The following is a 22,362-nucleotide window of genomic DNA, read 5'->3' as shown; positions in this document are numbered from 1 at the left end:
CAAAGTGTTTTTTTTACATGTATCTTAAATTTGCCTTCACTTAAATTTAAAACACTATTTGGCAATTTATTATAAAAATGTATACAATGTCCCATGAAAGATGTACTTACTTTTTTAAGACGATAACTAGGCATATTTAATTTATTTTTATTCCTTGTATTAAAAGCGTGTGACTATTTTTTGGAAATAAATTTAAGTTTTTGCGTACGTACATAATATTTTCATATATATATTGAGAGGGAACAGTAAGGATATCTGTTTCTTTAGAGCGTTCTCTAAGAGATTCGCGACACGGTAAATTATATATTGAACGAATTGCTCTTTTTTGTAATATAAAAATTGATTCTACATCAGCCGCTCTTCCCCACAATATAATACCATACGACATTATACTATGGAAGTAACTAAAATACACTAGTTTCGCTGTTGCAGTATCAGTCAACTGTCTAATTTTTCTGATAGCAAAAGCAGCCGAGCTTAGTCTTTTGGCTAGTGTGAATATATGTGGTCCCCACTGCAATTTATTATCTATTACAATACCAAGAAACGAAGTCTCATCAACAAAGTCCAAAACATGATGATTCAGACTAACAGTTGTCGTTACTTGTTTTACATTTGGTAAAGAGAATTTAACACATTTTGTTTTCATTGAATTAAGCGCTAGATTATTTGATGTAAACCAGTTTAGAACATCCTCAAGAGCAATATTTATATTATTAAAATCCTTTGTATTTCTTTTCACTTCGAAAATAAGTGATGTGTCATCAGCAAACAATACTATGTCAAGTATGTTTTGAAACTGGTATGGTAAGTCGTTTATGTAAACAAGAAAAAGAAATGGGCCAAGTATAGAACCCTGGGGTACACCCATTTTTATAAATGACCCCTTGGACTTGCTTCCTTTAATGTCTACCACTTGAATTCTATCGCGCAAATATGATCTAATGAGTTCTGAGGACTTTTCACTAATTCCATAATGTTCTAGTTTGCGTAATAATATCCTATGGTCAACGCAATCAAACGCTTTAGAGAGATCACAGAAGACACCAATGGCATCCTGTGAATCTTCCCAGGCTCCAAAAATACTTTGTATTAAGTTAATGCCTGCATCAGTAGTAGACCGTCCACTCGTAAATCCGAATTGCTGTTTATGAAATAAATCATGTGTATTAAAATGAGCTAACATTTGTGTAAGTAGTATCTTTTAAAAAATCTTACTAAATACTGGTAAAATTGAGATAGGTCTAAAATTAGATATATTGTCTTTGTCACCAGATTTAAATAGCGGTATTATTTTACTCACTTTCATTAGATCTGGAAAAATACCTTGATCAATGCTCATATTAAATATTTCAGTTAAATGTGAAGCAACTTCACTTATTACAGTTTTCATTACTCTAACTGACATACCCCAGATATCCTCAGTTCCTTTTAGATTGAGAGCGTTGAACGTTTTTATTACACAGGAGCAACTGATATGATGAGATTAAAGTACCGATAATTTAAGTACCGTTTAGTAACATTTTATTACAATTACGATTACCAGCAACGTGCCCATGTTATACCTATAAGTATCGATCGCTGTTTTAATATTTATAAGACAAAAATGAACAACCAGCCACTCGTCATTCATTAGGTGGTGAGCGGTCTCGGTGACTTAATATTTTATATTATAGACTCTACTGCCAAATGGGCAGACAAACTATAATTTATTTAATAATCTACATATAAACTAAACCCAGTAAGACTGTGATATGGCCTTCTCTATCTTTGAGTCCTTAAATGTGAATACTCCATGATCAAAATATGGATCAGAGCAGTTGCAGTAGAATTTTGTTATTCCTATCGATCGAATCATGTAAGTGACTTATATGAATATTTATTTATATATATTTATGAATGTTAATGGAATACAATAGACAAGGTTTTGTTGCATAATTATCTATGTAGATTCCGTCTACCTGTCTATTTTCAGGCTTGGTCTCTTTCGGGGTACACAAAAGAGTACAATACGACAGAAATTTTTGAATATAAGCTTATGTTATTGTTCTATAAGGAATTATAATACATAGGTTTTTATATAAATTTAATGACAGATCATTGTAACAGTTGTTTATTCATACTCGTAATACTGGTTGGTGAGTAATATCATAATATTTAGATTATAGGTATGAGTACCTATAGGTAAATTCGTAGCGCATGCGCTACCTCGTCTCAGGAAATAAACGAGCTGGAATTTAATACATACTTATATTCATAACAACTTGGAACAGATCAGAGGACTATGATTGAGATCAAGGAAAACTCTGAGACTTGCTTATCATCGATTACTACGATAAACAGTCAACCAACTGTGCCAAGTATAAAAGGACCTTCGTTAAATTTATGGAACAGCCATGCTTTATTGTAAATATGCAATTATTTATTTTATTACTCATTTGTAAAACTTAGATTAGATATAAAATCTATTTTTGTCATAAAAAGCAGGTATAGAAAAGTAAGAGCTAGAGTTACGTTAGTGACTAGTATAATCTGTAGATCCGACTCCTTCATGCTAAGAATAATAACTAAAGTAACAAATAATTGACCCAGAACACAATAACAAACTAAGCACATATTGTACTATGGGCATAAAATATAGATGAGCTAGAAATGCTTGTTTGTCACCTACGTGGTATAAAAAAATATTTAAAGGCATTTTTTATTAATTACACCTATGCAGATAACAATTAAGCGATTATTTATAATCTTACTTTTAAAAAATATTCATTGATCCTAGAGAATGACATTTTAGAGGTGTTTACAGGTGTGTATATGCGATTAAATAGAGCGCCATCACAAATGATTTTGCGTCCTTGGTCATAAAAACTGAAAAATAAAACATATTACAGATATCTCTCTACCTGGATGATCTGGCGGTTTAATGCTCTGCTTTGAAATCAATGTTCGCGAGGTCACTCACAACGTAACTATTTGAATTCAATAATGTCTGTTTGTATTATTCTGGGTATCTGTCTGTATGTATATTTACAAAAAAGTATTAAATTTCTGTCAGTAATATGTCCAAAAGTTATAGTATAAATAAAATAGAAGTTAGACGTAATGAATAGAAATTTGGGACCAGTAAGTATATACACATGTAGTAGGTACGTAGCCTGTCTCTCATTATTTTTCTTTAAATATGCGAAACCTGGGACTCAATACAATATAATAAACATAGAACTAAACTCAGTATGTATGTACTTGTATAATGGTATACTTTTGAATTAAAGAAAAGAGCTAGATGATGTCATTTAACTAATACCGCAGTAATTATGATAAATGAAAAATTTAGTCATGGTTATAAACTTATTTCGTTGGTGTAAAAAATATATTTGAATACGAACATTGGTTTCATTCGTTTGAAGTTCTTTAATAAATATCAGTCCCCTTTACCTAGTCCCGTGATAGTAATAAGTTAATATTTATGACTATTTTTAGTTTTTTGTAGTTAAATCAAAGCACACATTATTATTGTTATTTTAAGTAAATATGAACTCTGGATAAACTATAACAGATACTGCGGTAATTTAAACTGATCTATCCTCACCAGAATTACCCGTTTTTTAATAAAAGATATATCTAATAAGACGAAGAAGAGAGTGGTTTTCTAGGAGTTTGAGAAATCATGTGATAAGGAAGTTAATAAAGGAGAATATGTACAAAAATAAAACTTGTTTTATTTCAAACAATCCTTGTCATTACACTATACTTATACCGTGGTGAATTAATGGAGTTATTCACATCAATATTTTTTTGTCTACATATTATATTCTGCGTGTTTATTAAACATAGATACATATTTTAGTGATTTGCTTCAAGATAAATAGATACTTTTATTACTTATTTATAATGATCTAATTTTTACATCGGAACGTTATAACTGTATAATAATTGTGTTCAGTTTCACTTTAAATTTAATAAAATAATCCCAGAAGCATCATAATTTAAGCATTATCAAAGTAACATAACAACTGAATAAAAGTAGTTTGTTTGGAAGTATTATTTAGGTTTCCAAAATTTTACGAATTTATAGTACCTACCTACTAATTTACAGTAATGTTTAGCAATATCTAATGAGTACGGTCAAAACAATGTTTCATATGAATGGATTCATTAGGTATATATAGCCACTAGTTAAGTTATTTAGGTACATTTTGTAACTGTCAAGAAAAGTCTAATACATACTAATAACACTCTTTATTTATCGAATGGAAATAGTAGTATCGCTAATACAATCATGATACTACAAGAAGCTATACGATAGTAGTACAAATATCTACTACATAGAGCTTCTCGTATCTCGTACTAGTACGAGTAAATTGCATTTTAACTGCCATATTCCACATTTTAACCGAAACACATTTTACAAATAACAATAGGTGAGATGGGCATCTCTGTCTGAGAAAACTTTGTACAAAGGCTACCTCGATTCGAAGCTTAATAAAAAATGACTAGAGAATTTTCTAGAAGTAAATAAATAATACGATATATAGGAATGACAAGCTTACCAAAATTACTTGTGGCCGATAGATATTTGTCTATACAGCTGAATTCATGATATAGGTACTGATCACACTGTGCCATTCAAGGCAGCTGCCGTTTATCACCACTTCTAAGGAATATACCTGCTCCATGCATGGTGATAGTTAGGTACAGCTAATATTTGAATACGTACTTTTTAAAACAATGTTTTGTATGTTACATTTTTTACAATCAGGTTCAACCGCGTGGTCGTTATGATATGTTGCAAACAAACTAAACGCAAACGACCTACGTTTTAATTATAATGGTATGCCTATCACCAGCGCCATACCATAACTTACAGAGAATAAGACATATGAATTTCTACTTCATAATAATATACAAAGTTACCTTAACTTTCCTGCAATAAATTAATTATATTTTTGTACAAAGAACCGGCAAACATTTTTAGGTTTAATGAATTTACATAAAATGCACGTAAGTTACCTATTACTATACAAAATTTTAATAATGTTATAAATTTATAAATAATTTAAATGGTAATAAAATTATATAGTTTACCTATATTAGATAACTAGAAAGGCAAAGAAGCTGATGGCCCATCGATGGTAACTGATAACTGTCTCCTATAAACCTGAACAGTACTAGGAACATAGCGTAATCATGTGATGCCTGTGATATCACTCATATGTTGCCATTCCGGATGACTAAGATATCATGCCTCTTATCCTGTAATTTCACTATCTTCATCTCACCCTTCTATTGAAACACAAGTTAAAAAGCCAGCAGCTTGGCGGCCTGAAATAGGTGAATATATTCACGCAAACTACTTTGTACCTACCTACAGAGCGTGTACCTCCTCCTACTACTCCTACCTACATAAAATATTTTTATGTTGCTCTACTCACGGAAAACTTCGAAGGACGGACATACAGGATCTACTTGAAAATTTACTACTCCGTGGTCTGGAAAAACTATGTGGATAATCTTAGGATATGCCGCTATAAAATATTATCTAAGTACTCATATTAAAGGTATCTGTTTGCAGAGCGTACATAAATTATGTACCTAAATACACAGAGTCATTAGCCATGAGAATCAGTGGCGATTCAACAACAGAATGTAGGTAGATATAGTTCTTATGGAGTGTTTCTATAGCCTATTGTTCACTTATTAAAATTAAGATCATGTAGCACCAAAATTGAGAAGACTATTAAACACACTTAATATGTACACTATAAGGTATAATGCAATTATTTGTAGAATATAGTTGCCTCTCGTAGTACTTAGGTATATACAAATTACGAGTAGATCTAACGTATGTTACCTAGTTATTGCTTATATAGATAAGCAACTTCATTTTAAAACTGCATTTCCGTATATACCTAGTTACCTACTTAACTTTTGCCTACTAATAAAACCTTGACATTATTAAACTAAATGTTTACCTTATGTACAATAATTAATTAGGGACAACTAATCACGAGTACCTAATCCATTGTTATGATTCAATCTTAAAAGACCATAACTGTGATTGTAACGAAAATTCATTAAGTACGAGTATGTCTGTCTGTAGGCCTCTTATTTTGTTATTGCCTTTATATTGTGCAATATGAAAGAGTTCCAGGCGTTCATAAGTTACCGTAATGATTTACCATCAGATGGTCTTGATCGAAGGCTACAAAATTAAAGTTCGTCCAATCACATATTCCTATTATATCTTTAGATCTTTTCTATATTTAAATTAGATCTTACATTGGAAGAAATATATTTAATAATTCTCAGTAAATTCCTTTTCAGGACAATCTCCACACAATTATATCTGGATATTATTTAATGATAACAATGAAATAATAATCATAATTTGTGTGATATGTTAATTGATGTCACTTCCACCACATCATATCTTGTGCCCTGGTGTTCCCTAATCATAAACCGTTAGTAGAGGCAAATGCACTGTTTATATATCACAGATACACATTGATATACCTAGTAATAATGATATTTTACCTATAAAATAGTATAAGAAACGGTAATCCTTAAGAAAACAAAGTAGGTAAAATGCTTGTACTGCATTTCCGATCTAGGAGAATATTCATTAAATATTTCATAGTAAAAAACAGTAAAATTTCTACATTTTTCTTTTGAAGACTTCTATACTAGACTAAATTTCTCCTTTACTCAAAGGTTGACTGAAAAAGATCGTTTAAGCGATAAGACCTTTTGTACCTTCGTTCGTATCCTATAAATTTTGTTTGTTTTATTTATTCAGGAGTAATGAAGGGTTGTAGAACTAAATTATTACGCCAAGTATTTAGAAACGGACCCTGCCAACGAGCCAGATGAACGGTTCGGACCGTAACGGAAGTTTAAAATTTCAATACCTATTACTTGATTTAGATATTTTATGAGGTTGATTTCTTATTAAATGTGATGCATGTATTGTATATATATTAAATTCGTAGTAATCCACTAAGAGTGTGGTTCTTAAATTATATTATTATTATTCTATAAATGAATGAAAGTATATTATATATAATATATTAATTTTGAAGTTACTTACTTTTGTCCGTGAGCATATTTGAAAATAATTATAAGCGCCTGGTATGATAAAAAAGTTCTTAACTTCATTATGATAAGTGTATCATTAGTAAGGGAAGGAGGTAACACTCGCAAAAAACCTAACTTTAAAATACAACACGATTAGTCCGCTTCGTGTGATAGTTCCACTACTACTGTACTGTACTGTACTCTATAGGCATAAGAGCGCATTGGAAGCTGCTATCCAAGGATGCTCCATAAAGACTGTGCAAGCGTACGACTCGACGGTTCAACGTAATGCCAGTTGAGCTTAAAAACATTACAAAGGTAAATTAACATTTTCACAATTTTATTTGAACATAACACAAATAGTGCGTCAGAGCACGGTTGGCGTTAGCATTAAATATTTATTCACTGATAAATCCAGTGTAATTATTAATCCAGATTTTTTAATTTTCAGCTATATTAAATCTCGATACATACAAATTGTTATTTCAGGAACTAAAAAAGTATTTTAAAGACACTTAATATTTTTTATAATAAAGTTTTGTCAGCGATTTTTAATTTACTAAGTATGGCATACAAATGAAATTAACAAATAATTTTATTAATTTTTAATAGCATGGGGTTGCATACAGTTAACAGTATATGATATTAAATTTAAATCTTGTAATAAATTGGTTAATCTATCATAATGCCTTTCACTGTAGGGCAATGCACCTTCAATAAAACTATCAAGATGAGGCAACGTTAAGTTACCAGAAATAATTTCAGGAGTTAATATGTGAAATATGAGTTGTGCAGCATGACAGTTTTTATTGTTAGTATTCCATTCTGTAGCAAATCGTATTAAGGTTTCTTTTTGAGTGTGGTTTATTTCTTTAAGAGTTTCGAATAGTTTGTCATTTCCATTTTTTAAAATTTCATTTATTATTTTTAAAACATGTAGAGGTCGCTCCATGCGTAGTGCTAATTTCAGAGCTTTCACCATTTTTTTGTCATGTAGAAGATTCATTAACTCTTGTTCTTGTAATATTTGTTGTTCCCTCTCCTTATTTCTCTGGTCACGGTGTTCCATTGTTACATCCTTTAAAATTACTAATTTCGAATCTGATCCCCCTGTTATTAATAAGCATCCATCTTTGTTAACTGCCAAAGACCATATCTTTCCATCATGATTATCTAAAGACATTTTACACTCTGAACTTTTTATAGACCATAATTTTAAAAGGCCATCAGCACCACTTGATATAATTTGTTGTCCTTTGCTGAGAAATTCAATTTTTAAAACTGAACTTTCATGGCCTTCAAAAGTCTTCAAACAGCTTAAGTCTGCTATGGACCACAATTTTATAGAAGAGTCAGCAGAAGATGTCAGTATTACTTGGTCAACTGGCGAGAAACAAGAACACCATACTCCTCTTCTATGTCCTTTGAGTATCCCTAATAGTGTTAAATCTTCTGTCCACAACTTTACTGTCTTATCCTGAGAGCCGGTAGCTATCATCTTATCATTTGGTGAAACAGCTACACAATTTATATCCATATTATGAGCTAATTCAGTATGAGTTGATTTTATCTTTTGGTCAAATATCTCTATATCTTTAGGTACTTGCCAAACTTTCAAGCAGTTATCCTGACTGACTGATGTGAAAAAATCAGAAGATGTTTGAGAGGTAAACACTGATCCCACAGAAGCAGTATGCCTTGTTCCAATTCCTATACATTTTATATCATTATTTGCATCTTGAAGCCAAATTCTAACAGAATTATCTTTACCTGAAGATATAAACATTTGTGGTTTAGTTGGAAATCTTGCTAAAGATAATACAATGTCTGTATGGCCTTTAATTATCTGGCAATTCATACTTTGCAGATCATAATATTTTAAATCTTTACTATTTGTGGCAACAACAATGTGAGTTTCATCTTCACCAATAAAGATGATATCTAAAATCTCATCTGTAAAACCAATCAATTGTTTCACACAACCAAATGTTTCAAGGTCATGAATAATTATATTGTGATCAACAGTAACTACAGATAACATATTCCTGGCTTCATTGAATAAAAGATGTTGAATTGCTAATCCACCCTCTTCTGATGCAGGAGAAACCAAGCTATTGTTCTGCTCATACATTAAACGACTCATATGCATATTCCATATTTTTATTACTCCTTTTTCACCTGCACATGCAACATAAATCCCCTCAGTTTCCAACTTTTTAGTAAAATTTGGAATTTTAAATGTCTGAGGTAAAAGTAATGCTGTTTCAATACTTTCATACACTGGAATAACTCTTAGAGCTTTACTTTCATTCAATTTCCATAAAATTAACACTCTGTCTCTACCAGAACTGATCATATATTCACCATCAATGGTAAACAACAATGATGTTACTTTACTGAAATGTCCTGAGTATATCACATTCTCTTTTCCATTAGTAGAATTCCATGACCTTATTTTAGTATCATCTGCTGCTCCAAAAATTAAATGTTTTGTGGAATCAGGATGATATTTGAGTACAGTAAAAACGCCAAGGGCTCCTCTTAAACTACTTGTGCAAGTATGATGGGCTAGATTCCATAGCCGTATATTACCATCAGAGCCACCTGAAGCTATGTTTACATCAGTTGAGTCAAATGCTAGTCGGGCTACAGGGCCTTTGTGACCTGACCTCCATTTCTTTTGTTCTTTTCCAGTATTCCTATCCCATAATTTCATCAACCCGCTTTTATGTGCCGTAATAACAGTTTCGTTGTCATGTGATATTTGAAACGTGTAAATCTGATCACTTTCAGTGTTTTCATTTGTTTCTCCAATAGCAAGAACCGTGGCTACATTATTAACATCTATTACTTTTATATCATCCTCACACTGGCATAGAAGATGTGCGCCGTCTGTAGTCCATTGTATTTCTCCGCCAGTATAAAACGCTGTGAACTCTGCAGTCTTTTCATAACTATAAACATAAAGTATCAATGCTGAATGATCCCTTATTTAAAATATATATTATATGTTATAGGTTTAACGTAGAGATTAAAAATAGCTACATTATAAAAATATCTACTTATATTACAGGTACAACTAAACTTTCATAATATTGTACACACATATACGAATACTCACATTTCTTTTAAAATATTCGTCATTATAGAATATTTAAATTTTTCATAAAATAATTTCTATAATCACGTGTAGCAAATAACCAAAATTTTACAAAATAAATCACTGATTGACTGACAGAACTGACAATTTGATTGATACTGGCAAATGGCTTTGATGGCTAATGGTAACGCAAACCGTCGTAACCAGAAGAAAAAACAATAGCATTTGACCTTTAAGCCATATAACAATTTTTATATATAAATCGATTTAATTCTTTTAAATGTGCTCATAAAATGAGAAGAATTTTTGAACCCTTAATTATTAGTGACAAAACTGAATTTATTTTACTGGTAATAGTAATCGCAATGCAGGTATCCCTTGACTGAATGAGTGACAGACTGATCTGTCCTTAGTATTAACAATACTGTAATCCAAATATTACTTTGTGTTAATTTAAATTAATTCTATTTTTTCATGCTTATAATGTTTAGTATATCTTTTAGAAATCAATTCATTACAAGTTTAAAGAGACTTTCTAACGTGCCTAAAAGATGTATGTCTAAAGAAAAGCACGAAAATGAGTCTACGGAATTTGAGTCGGTATATAAATTTCCAAGTATAAAATATATAGCCCTTCTAAATAGACTTAAAGTGTACCATTTTGCTGGATCATCCATAGCAGTTCCTAGTTGCGGAGTGTTAGAAATGATGAGTGTAATACCAGAGCAAACATTTTTAGCAACATTCTACATAGGTGAGGATGCAAAAAGAATAAGGTTATGTTGATGTTAAAATACTAACAAAGTTAAATAAAACTGAAATTACACAGTTTATTAAAATTTTAGCAATATGACTAAAAACCAGTCAAACTGGGCAAAATTGATTTTAAGGAAAGTGGTGACGCAAAAGTAAAGTTATAACTATGATAAATCCAAAAGTTGAACAGTATTGCTATGGTGCACATTTAAGATATTGTATTCCAATTAACTATTTTATTAATATCTCTAGACATTGTGAATTGTGCAGAGATATTAACTAAAATAGTTAATCTTGATAAGCTCAGCAGAGCTTGTGCTACGAGTATGACACAACGGATTTATAAAAATAGATACATAATATACTTTGGAAACACTGAGATCAATACAAAAAATAATATTCATGAATACAGATGATTGTACCATGTAAATACCATCAATCGAAATTGCGACTATTGGGAGTAAAGAGATGTGTTAAACCATTAGACCACGCAAGCTGTCACTTGTTTGTGTGTATTCAAGTTTGATTCCCATTTCCTTCTGGGGCATCTATGTAGTTTTTATTTTTTGTTTAGGCTTTCTAGGAGAGTTTATTTTTTTCATAGTAATGTCGTTAGGTGTCTGGGTTCATATGTCTTTAGTTGAGAAGGGTTGGCAAGAAACTTATCTCATACAATTGAGTTTTCAGCCAGCTTTTCTCAGCTTAAGTAGTATGTTGAATAAAAAAACATGTACATAACATGTCCTCTATAGAGTCCTTTATATGAATAAATGATTTTTACATGTTATAATCGAAAAAGCAATGAAACACTCCAGTACCATTTCTTAAAGTGGACAGACCGAAAGATTAATTTAACAAAGCGATATGCATTTTAATGAAGAATATTATATAAGTCTATATGAGTCCATACAATAATTATTAGAAATATATTTATTCTTATATATTTAATTATTGTGTCAATTGTTTCAGGATTAACTGCTGGATGTGCACTCTTAATACCCAGTATCTTATTTCACAATGTTATAGGATTTTTATATATAAGTAAAGACAATAAAAATATTAAAATATCATCAGTTGATTTTTGGGGGAAAAGAATAAATAAAATAATTCCTGTAAGTGATTGGATACCATTACTAGATTTGCCACCAAGAACAATGGATGCTGTATATATGTCTCCACATCTTAGAGATGGTACTAAATATAGATTTTTTATAAAGTTTGGTACAGTTTTAAATCCTACAAAAATTGGACAATATATTGAATAGTTATGCATTTCAATGTTCTAATATTTCAGCTTGTGTATATTTATTGTTAATTATAAGTAGATAATATATTATACTTGATACTTGGGATTAAAAATTGGGCCAAAGTAACAATTAAAACATAATACACTATTTTATCATTCTATTCTTAAATATACAATAGTATAGCGAACCAAATCTTATAAATAGAAATTTTGAATAAATACAATGAAAAAATGCAGGTGGTAAATACCTATAATAATTTGCACAAACAGTTTTGCCAATTCCAGTGATATAATTTCATATAAAAATTATTGCTTTTAATTTGTCTGTATATATACAAATTATCTACAGGATCCGTGTATTAATAACACAAAATATATTCAATCAGCCAAAGAAAAATAGTGTCAGTCACATTCATAATGTTTTTAAAAATCACTATTTAAGATATGGCCAGGTTCTTAATACATATGGATCCTGTAGGAATAGTCTAGAAACTTTTGCTCTTCTGATGAAACAATATTTTTGTAATGTAAGGTATATTGAAACTATATGGAGGGTAAAACTATTTTTCTTGGACTAGTCAATCTGGCAATAAACCTGTAACAAAGCACTGGTCTATTATTTATTACACACTTTTATTGTTATGAATTCATTTAACTGTATAATAATAATATATTATATTGTTTTATTGTTTACATTTTTTTACTAGACTCTCATAAACAGTAGTGTTAAAGGCAAAACATAAAATACGTGTAGGTACATTTTGTACAAATTGATACTAATGGAATACAAAAGAACATGTACACATATATATAATTACACATGATAACTTGATACTATTATTTATACTTGCACTAAATCACTTTGTTAGTCCCGCAGGTTTCCTAAAAATATAATGGCCTGTGAGCCAGGCAACAGGTTCAAGTAAACTATTTTCTCCAGGTCAAAAACTTCTAAGATGAATAAGATAGTTGTAACCTAGTATCAACTTTGTTTCTGAGAGTGGGTTGACAAGCAGCACCCATGCAACATATAAAAAAATTAATTCCGTCATTTCCTCTTGATCTAAATTAGTATTAAATAATACTTAACCCTAAATATTGAATTTAAGAAATAATAATAAGTGGCTTTAGCATGGTGGATTGATTATTCGTCAGCCGATAGCAGGAAAATGTAAAAAAAAAACTGATTTTCTCTCATTACAAAATTTGTCAGATGTTACTTCATAAGTTTCATTATTTATTTTGAATAAATAAAAATGTCAGCTGGCTGTGACGTGTGGAATGTCTGTTAGCTGATGTTATTAAGTCATAATAGTAACAATTTAGCATTTAACATAATTAGAAAACATTACACCATAAGTTTGAATTTTATTTTAGTTCTTATTTAGCCAATTTATTTTATTAAGTAACTTAGTTTGTTCAGGGCTAGATGACGTTGTACAAAGCGTAGAACGAACTATTGTTGTTGCTTTTAATTGAAATAATAAGTAAATATCGAAGAAAACAAATTTCTCCAAGCCGTCTAGGACAAAAATTAGATTAATTTTTTTATTATTTCAATATTTATATCAAATGAAAAATTTATACCTACATAAAATAAAGCGTAAATTATTGTTAGATATTATGCTACATTACAAAAAACATGTTAAGGTAACTAATACATTTTTAATCATTCTGAACCAAAATGAATCAAAATAACATACAGGCTATCTTACATATATAATAAAGCGACACGGACATATTCAATGGCTTCTTTCATCATTTGGAGCAATTTAGGGCATTTACCTATGCTATAACTTTATATTTGTCATCAAGTTGTATCACCTAATAAATAGATCTATCGCCACGAAATATTTCTCAGATAAACAAAATGTGTTCCCAGATATGAATGATCAAATTAATCTTTATATGTGTAAAATAAGAGATAGATTACCAAAAAAAATTGTAGTGCAATATAAACTTCGTTCTTATAATTACAGTTTTATTACTTAAATAATAGTTTTGTGTTCAGAATGGTAGGTCTGTCACCAAATAAATCGATTATCGATCCCTGATTGCGACTCCTTTTTATTTGTTATTTGTCCCAATACAGTAGTTACATTTTATTTCGTTCAGTTATTAAAATAATAGTATTCGTTACCAATTTAATACGTCAATTTATAATTTTAATGAAAACGTTCAAAGGGGCGGAGACAAATCGGCGTGCTCTTAAAAATTGACCAATCCGGCCTCAACGATGGAAATGCAACTGCTCGTTGCCCTGTTGCGTTTTACAAAAAATATATTTGTAAACATATTATCGGATTAGCCATATGCTTAAAGTTGGCCAACCCCAACCAGAAGCAAAAAATGTGCTTATCGGCCAGAAAAGAAAAAGGAGGCGCTCTTCTAAATCCAAACCAGCGCTGATTATTCAATAATTATTATTTTAGTAGATTGATTACTTACTTTAATTAAATGATTTATTTACTATTCTGCTAGAAATTTTATTAAAATATATTACCTGTAGAAATTAAGATCCCTGGCTCCCCCATATGGCATGGCATATCTCTATTGAAGTAGTAGGAACTCTATGAAATTTTCTAGTGACATCATATGATTTATTGGTGATCTCTTGAAATTAGTTTGCTTAAATACTTATTAAGACAAACCTATTATAATATATACAAAAACATTTATTTGCTACTAGACTCTATCTCCATGATTTTAGGTGATTTATTGTGGAATTGATTTTATATTGTTTGGTCACATCACATTTTGGTGACAAATCTAGTATTTAAGAAACAAAACTAATTAAATTGGCGATAGCTTCAATGATACCCATATAAAATAGAAGCATACTTATTCAGACTAGAATTACAATAAATACTAGGAAATTTGATTTTTCCTTAAAAATCTGCCAATTTCAATATCTTTTAAATAGAAAACCACTACAACTTAGCCATCCAGATCCTTAGGACACTTAGTTTATGCTCAATTTTTTTTCTTTTTGCACTTTATTTTTCACGCATTAGTTTTATCCCAGTGGAAACGATATTTTTGGAGACAAATGCGTCTATGTGGATGTTTTAGAAGCGGGATAAAGTACAGCTGATTAGTTTTTAATTAGGTATTCGAAAATCAAGTCACAGAAAACATTGGATTGATAGAAACTAATTTATACCCGATAAACTGGCATGTGTGACGGCCTCGGTGGTCTAGCAGTATAGCACACCGCTTTACTTCCGATCGTCGTGGGGTCGATTCCTCGCAGGGTTCATTGGTGTGGGTCTTGAATGTATATTGTCAGTAATTAAAAAAATATATATCTAAGTAAATGTACCAGTTGTCTAGTCAACCAGTAGATATACATACTTAATTTTTTTTTAGATATGCGTACCACTTCTCATAAAACAAGATCTAATTAGGCTGGAATTAGATGATGCAGTGTGAATAGTCCAGAGATATAATTATTAAAGTAATATATAACTTAACAACTACAGTGTATGTATTGAGAACCTGGTATAAATTATAAATTTTACAGAATCATACTAAATACCGATGCATGTATAAAACATTTTACAACTGCAAACTTCAATATTATGTTTTAAAGAATTGTTCTACTTGTCCTAACATATATGCTACAATCTTTTCATATAGAAATACTATTTATACTGCAACTCTATTTTACCGTAATTACAGTAGAGTTAACAGACATTAACCATATTTATTAAGTCCTATCTGAATCTATTATTCTATTCGCTTAAGAGCTAATCAGGGTACCTACTCCAGAAATTAATGATATCTGAGCTTATATATTCCGCCATTACTGTTCTATACAATCTCTGTCACAGCTACAAATTCGAACATGAGTCCGCCATTTGGATCGCGTCTTTTCGACTCATTACACAAATATTCATGCTGTTAGTTATATTGCTATAATAAGTGGGCATAAAATTACAAATACAAAATATTAAATGTTGCTCTCTATATACTCCGCGAAGCAGAGTCAATTTTGTCAATTATTTCGTCCTAGTTATGAAGATTAATGAAAGGCAGCTGAGATTTCTGGAGAGAGGAGGAAAGGAGCAGCACAACATTTAAAAATACTGTTTTTTTGTACCGATTCAAATTGCAAATATAGTTAAAGAAATACATACTAAAGAAAAAAATAGTCAACTGGCTGTAGCAGGAACAAATAAAATAATCTGTGATTTCCTCTCCTTTTAAAATTTGTTAAATGTTAGTTAATAGGTTATTTTAATTAAATAAAATTGTCAGCTGGCTGTAGTTTTTCAGTCAGTTGATAATTTATTTATCCGAGAAAATATATACGTAAAGTAACACCTGATATATTTTAGAATGAGAGAAATTCACAGATTTTTTACATGTTCGTGCTATCAGCTGACTTATAATACACCATGTATAGCCAGCTGACTATTTTTTATATATGTAATAATGTAAAGATCTACAATCGGCTGATATAACTTTTGTTTAAATAGCGAGGGTTCAACATGGTTAAGTGGGCTCTTATTCTTTCTCACACAAGCATTATTTTAAATGGACAATGTTATGAAAAACGGAGAGATCAGCATAATATTTTCATTCTCAAATATCTTGTTTTCACTCTTTCTAATCCCATCGTTCTTCCGGCCAATTAATTTATACTACTAAGTCACGCGTAAAATCTAGTATGTACATATACACATAATCACTATTGTGGCCCTAAGAATATTCTATGGGATTGTCCTTATATTGCTGCTACAGCAGAATGTGACACTATCTACGTACACCCAGCAGACTATCCATGTTGGATATGTGTATACTGAGGTCGTTAAAACACGAACCATTCTAATATTAAACCTTCAAGTGTGTTTAAATGTGACTTAACTAAATCAACAATGTACAAAGAAGCCGGGTGCAATTACAATTTACAAAAGTAATAATTAATCAACCCATGCCTGTGCAGGTTGGTCTGTGGTGAATGGACTAACACCGTTGCGTTCCATTGCGTCAAGTACTTCACACACATATGCTGCAACGTCAACTCTGCTTTGATCAATACCTTTTATAAATGGACTTTCCAATAGTCTGTTGTATTTAGGACGTTGAGTTTCTTCTTTAATGAGACTGTAACAAGTAATTTCACATATGTAATCTAGTCATGTAAGGGTATATATGACACTGAGAGCAGTATTTGAAAAAGTGAAGGGACTTTATTTTCAGAAAATTCATTCTGAACAAACTCATTAATTAACTTAATTTTAATATGTTAATGCACTATTTTGTCATTAAGACACCCACCCATCCTTGTCATTAAGAATTCCTCAAACATAGAGAATAAAAATAGTAATAATAATAATAAAAATATTCTGTACATCTAGAATTTATACACATGGAACATTTGAATCTACTGTACCAACTTGTAAGGGTATGAAAATGGAATGTAGCCTATTGTAAATTATATATATTTAATAAATTGAAGCAAAAGAAAAATGATTCCTCATCTTACCAAGTATTAACAAACTCAACAAAGTTATTCGAGAAGGTGTTGTTATTATTTGTGAGGCGCGGTGGGTCGCCCTGCACGACTTGCTGAAGTTGTTCGAAGACAGAACCCCAGCGCGGATAAGGGAATGCGCCTGTCGCTACCTCCATTAGAGTTATTCCCAAAGACCACACGTCCGATCGAACGTCGTAGCCTCGCGCTCGTCCCGGATCAATACGTTCTGGCTGAAATTTATGACACATATCTATATATACAATGAATCCCTATTTCCCTTAGTCAGGGCAAGACGCGTGAACGGATGGACCGATTAGCTAATTATTATACATTTTACATAAATTCTAAATGTTCATCATTATACCATGTGAATTCAATGTTTATAGTTCAGGTCTGCAAGTTATTTATAAATTTGTAAAGTAATTTGTAAGGGTTCGAAGGAATTTTGATAATAAAATATATGTTGTGGTGATCACAAATCACTATAATCACGTTTTACACAAACGTCTAATTTTATTTGTCATTTTAAATAATTTGAATGAATTTAGACCACACTTTACTAAATCTTTTACAGACTAAAACTTTGTTTATATAAATATTTTAAACATTTCATATCCTATAAATCTGATTTCAAAGTTCATTTTCGAGTGAAATGATAAAGATATCTTTTCACTCGAAAATAAACTCTGCTAAATTGCATTGCTTTTATATTCCATAAAGATAAAGAAGCGAACCTGAAAACAATTGATTGGTGATTTAAAATAAAGTGATTGTATTATTAAGAACAATTTTTACTTACTGCCATGTATGGTCTACATCCAGCGTCGCGTGTACGGGCTATAGAATCTACCAATTTGCCAGATATACCAAAATCACATAATTTTATATTGCCCCTTCTGTCTAAAAGTATATTTGATGGCTTTACATCCCTAAAAATAAAAAGGAAATAATTGAATAATTCATTTCGTCTTTTAAACATCATTTGGCTCAAGTACAAAAGTCCTAAATGAGGCAGGTGAGTCAAGTACATATACAAATATCAAATATACGTATATTTATACGTTCGTATAGTTTATATTCAAGTTGTATTATAATATAGTTAAAAATTCTATTTAACACACTTCTTAAATTTTATCATACATGACTATACATTTTTCATATATTGATTGTAGGTAGATGCTTCCCAATTAATCTAATTAACTTATAAATGTATTACATTTAGTTTTATTAATCTTTATTATAATTAAAATAAATTTAATAAAAACATGAAACTCCACTCAAAATCAGTGCAAACTTGCAACACCAGCTGAGTGGAGGCCAATTAAACTTATAGTGCAAAATTACTTTCAATTTTATTTTATATTTTTCCACATTGTATTATGCTAATACAATGTAAAATAAATATGCCACTAAGCTGTATAAATGTTTATCATTATTAAAAATAACAGTAGTTTTAAATTTGCAACCAAACAACAATAAATTAGATAAAAACATACCTATGTATTATTTTTAGTTTTTCTTTCAAATAATTTAAAGCTTTGACTGTCGCAAGTGTAATTTTAGCTATAATATTTTCAGGTATCCGTTTCTGCATTCTTTCACATATGAATTTATAAAATTTGTCTAATGATGTATCCATAAGTTCCATACATATCCAGCAATCACCCTTAAAGAAATTAAGTATCATAATTATTTTATAAATTATTAAATTTGTGACAGTATTACAAATACAAATATATACACAGCCTTTATAATTTTAGTTAAATGACATATCATGCCACATGTTTTATTGATATTATCTCTATTTGAGATCTTTACTTAATAGAAATCTAATTCAGTGTATAAGCAAATATTTATTCTAATTGCATTAGAATAAATATTTGTGTAAAATATGACAATTTTATGTATTTTTAGTATTCTAAAGAAATAATAAAATTAGAATACTTGCCTCCTTAAACAATGCTCCATAAAATTCAACAATATATGGGCATTCATTGCTTTTCATTACTACTTCTAAGTCCATTAATAACTGTTTTTGCTCTTTTTCATCCACAGTTGATCGTATACGTTTTACAGCCATAACACGATTAGTTCTGAAAAGAAGGAGTAGAGAATGCAAAAATTTACATAATTATAAAGCCATTATAATGGCAATACTTGTGTTCAATTATTTGTACAGTGGACCCGCTGTTATCCGACAATTGTTTTGCAGGGCAGTGTCAGACAATCGAATTTGTCGGATTATAAAGGGGGCCTGAGGAGTCCCCTATAGTCCGGAATTTTTTACAAAAGAGTACCTGGTCATCCGACAAATTGCAGGTCCAGTGATAAGATTCTATGTTATATATGTATGTATATGCATTCTGAAGTACAAATCTTATTTCATTATGTATGTCAACTACTAAAAGATTCGTTACGAATTAGGCCGTCTAAAATATCACATTTTTCTTGAATTGTAAGTATTTTGTGCTTTCGCTTCTGAACTGATAGGTAATACACAATTAATAAACAGTAAATAATGAACACATAGTAAATACTGCACCGCTATCTTCATCACATGCAAATAGTCCAATTTAACTAAGCAATCATAATCAAAACCCTACGCGTCGAGTACAACAGTGGTGACACATACAAGTTCAAACTTGTTCATTCATGCATTAGCCAAGATTGTAAAAAAAAAACATATTCAATAATAAATAATAGACCATATCCGATTACAAGGGGGGCCGATTACCACGGGTCTACTTTATTTATAAAAAAAAAACATTGTGTTGACTCACAATCAATACACAGCCTAGAAATATTTTTTTATTCTATAAAGTTGAACCAAGTTTGTTTTGTAATATAAGCTAGCATCTGCTAAGAAAGGTTTTTGAAAGTTTTTATATATTTATATATTGTAACATAAGTGGTGCATTTTATATGGTGTACATCAGTTGTATACCTATAATTAATTTTGTATACTATTCAAACAGATACTATTAATTAGAAAATGATAAACTTACTTTCGGTGGACCATTTTGTTGACTGCTCCAAATCCACCTCGTCCAATTTCACCCAAATCCTGCAGATCATCAGCTGTAAAATCATATATTTCTGTTGCAGAAAGTTGAAGTTTACCTGATGATTGCATGGATGGATAAATTCTATTTCTGTCCCTGTAAACAAACTTGTCACATATAATATTTACAGATTACTACTCATTATTGCACCACATACAGAAAATTATAAATTCCATGATAAGATACAAATGCTCTGAATTGCAAAAGAGGAGTGAGTTCCATAAACTAACAGCCTGGACAGCAAAGAAAGAAAGTGGAATGAGTGGGAAATCAGAAACAATGAAATATTTTGCTGCATTAAACTGTAATTCATTCAAAGCATAAAAAATATAGAAGCTTAGAATTTAGGACAATGAGTAGTAATATACTTGTCAACTTGAAGCAATACTATTTGACTTGAGAGATCTCTTATAGTCATTATCTTAAGATATACATCTGTTATTAAACAATGGCAGTGTTTATATGTCAGATTTATAAATTACACATTTATCAGCCTAAATCTGATATTTAGACATAAAAATGTGTCCTACCCATAACAAATAGAGAATAATAATATTCTTTAAAACAAAATCTAAAAGCAAATCATAAAACAGTAGATTTGACATATCATAAGTGTTCTAGTCCTTAATACTGCCTATAAAATAGGATACCATAACTTACTTCATAGAGATTTATTATATCATAAAATTATAATATAAATACATAATATGACATATCTGTTTGGTATTTCAAATTCACCACATACAATGTACTTATCACTTTCTACTGTGTAGTATCTTATGAATGACTGCACTATTGGCATAATGACTAAATCTAGAATATGATGTGATTATCATTAAATGTTTGCACACATAAATGTATGCTGTTAAGACATCCACATATAGGTTAGGTTTTACCATAATTACCTATATATAAAATAGCTTATTGGATTACAAAAACTACTTATAAATGATTGAATCAGAAGCCAAAAAACTGCAAAGTGGTTTCGCAGAATAGCTGTACTCAAGTTATTAGTATTGTTATTGCAAGTAAATAAAATTAAAAAACTAACCTAGTATTATCGGGTAGAACATCTCTTATAGTACGTGATGGCACTCTGGGTCTCGGTGCCGTAGAAGTATTTGCAGGAAATGGCATAAAAGCGGCTCCATCGCCCGATGAGCTTCCGAAAGGCAGCTCGAGTACTTTACGTTTTTCCGAATTGAATAAATTCAAATCTGGTTTTGGCATGATAGGTCTACTGGGGCCTGAAATAGAAAATCATGGTTAAGGTAACTTGGTAAACAACATTTAAACAGAATCTGATAAAAGGAATTAGAGTTTTTTTACCTTGATTTGATGTCACTTCGCCATTCTTCGACATTTTTTGTCTAGATAATACAGAGTAAAATCGTTTTCACTATTCTTTGGTGTAAGTAATGATTTCCCAATTATCCATCTGAAGTAATTAAGTATAAAATCGGTCACGTTTTCATAATAAGGGATAAAAATGTATTATTATATTTATGCATTTTATCGCAAGGAAAGAAATAGCTACAACATACGACGAAAGCAACTGTTTGACATAATATTTTTTTTAACTAATATTTTTCTGTGCTGTGATAGTGATTGTATGGCTTTGGATAGCGTCGTATTTAGATGT

The 22,362-nt window shown here is 30.4% G+C and overlaps 3 protein-coding genes across 3 annotated transcripts; 1 reads left to right on the top strand and 2 right to left on the bottom strand.

Moving 5' to 3' along the window:
* Nucleotides 1-7,672: 7,672 nt before the first annotated feature.
* LOC131842546 (transducin beta-like protein 3) lies at nucleotides 7,673-10,313 on the bottom strand. Its single transcript, XM_059191116.1, has 2 exons — nucleotides 10,196-10,313; nucleotides 7,673-10,028 (listed from the first exon to the last, which is right to left on the bottom strand). The coding sequence occupies exons 1-2, from the start codon at nucleotides 10,216-10,218 to the stop codon at nucleotides 7,673-7,675; spliced, it is 2,379 nt and encodes a 792-aa protein (XP_059047099.1). The 5' UTR covers nucleotides 10,219-10,313.
* A 295-nt stretch (nucleotides 10,314-10,608) lies between these two features.
* Nucleotides 10,609-12,241, top strand: LOC131842566 (transmembrane protein 186). Its single transcript, XM_059191139.1, has 2 exons — nucleotides 10,609-10,928; nucleotides 11,900-12,241. The coding sequence occupies exons 1-2, from the start codon at nucleotides 10,649-10,651 to the stop codon at nucleotides 12,193-12,195; spliced, it is 576 nt and encodes a 191-aa protein (XP_059047122.1). The 5' UTR covers nucleotides 10,609-10,648; the 3' UTR covers nucleotides 12,196-12,241.
* A 4,731-nt stretch (nucleotides 12,242-16,972) lies between these two features.
* Nucleotides 16,973-22,270, bottom strand: LOC131842468 (dual specificity mitogen-activated protein kinase kinase 4-like). The gene is made up of 8 exons (XM_059190991.1): nucleotides 22,050-22,270; nucleotides 21,772-21,967; nucleotides 20,664-20,816; nucleotides 19,607-19,751; nucleotides 19,155-19,324; nucleotides 18,458-18,587; nucleotides 17,668-17,888; nucleotides 16,973-17,285 (listed from the first exon to the last, which is right to left on the bottom strand). The coding sequence occupies exons 1-8, from the start codon at nucleotides 22,081-22,083 to the stop codon at nucleotides 17,102-17,104; spliced, it is 1,233 nt and encodes a 410-aa protein (XP_059046974.1). The 5' UTR covers nucleotides 22,084-22,270; the 3' UTR covers nucleotides 16,973-17,101.
* Nucleotides 22,271-22,362: the final 92 nt, after the last annotated feature.

This window comes from Achroia grisella, unplaced genomic scaffold (assembly GCF_030625045.1).
Source record: "Achroia grisella isolate CSIRO2021 unplaced genomic scaffold, CSIRO_AGI_Agris_v1 utg241, whole genome shotgun sequence".
NCBI lineage: Eukaryota > Metazoa > Arthropoda > Insecta > Lepidoptera > Pyralidae > Achroia > Achroia grisella.
This window is presented reverse-complemented; position numbering and strand designations above follow the sequence as displayed.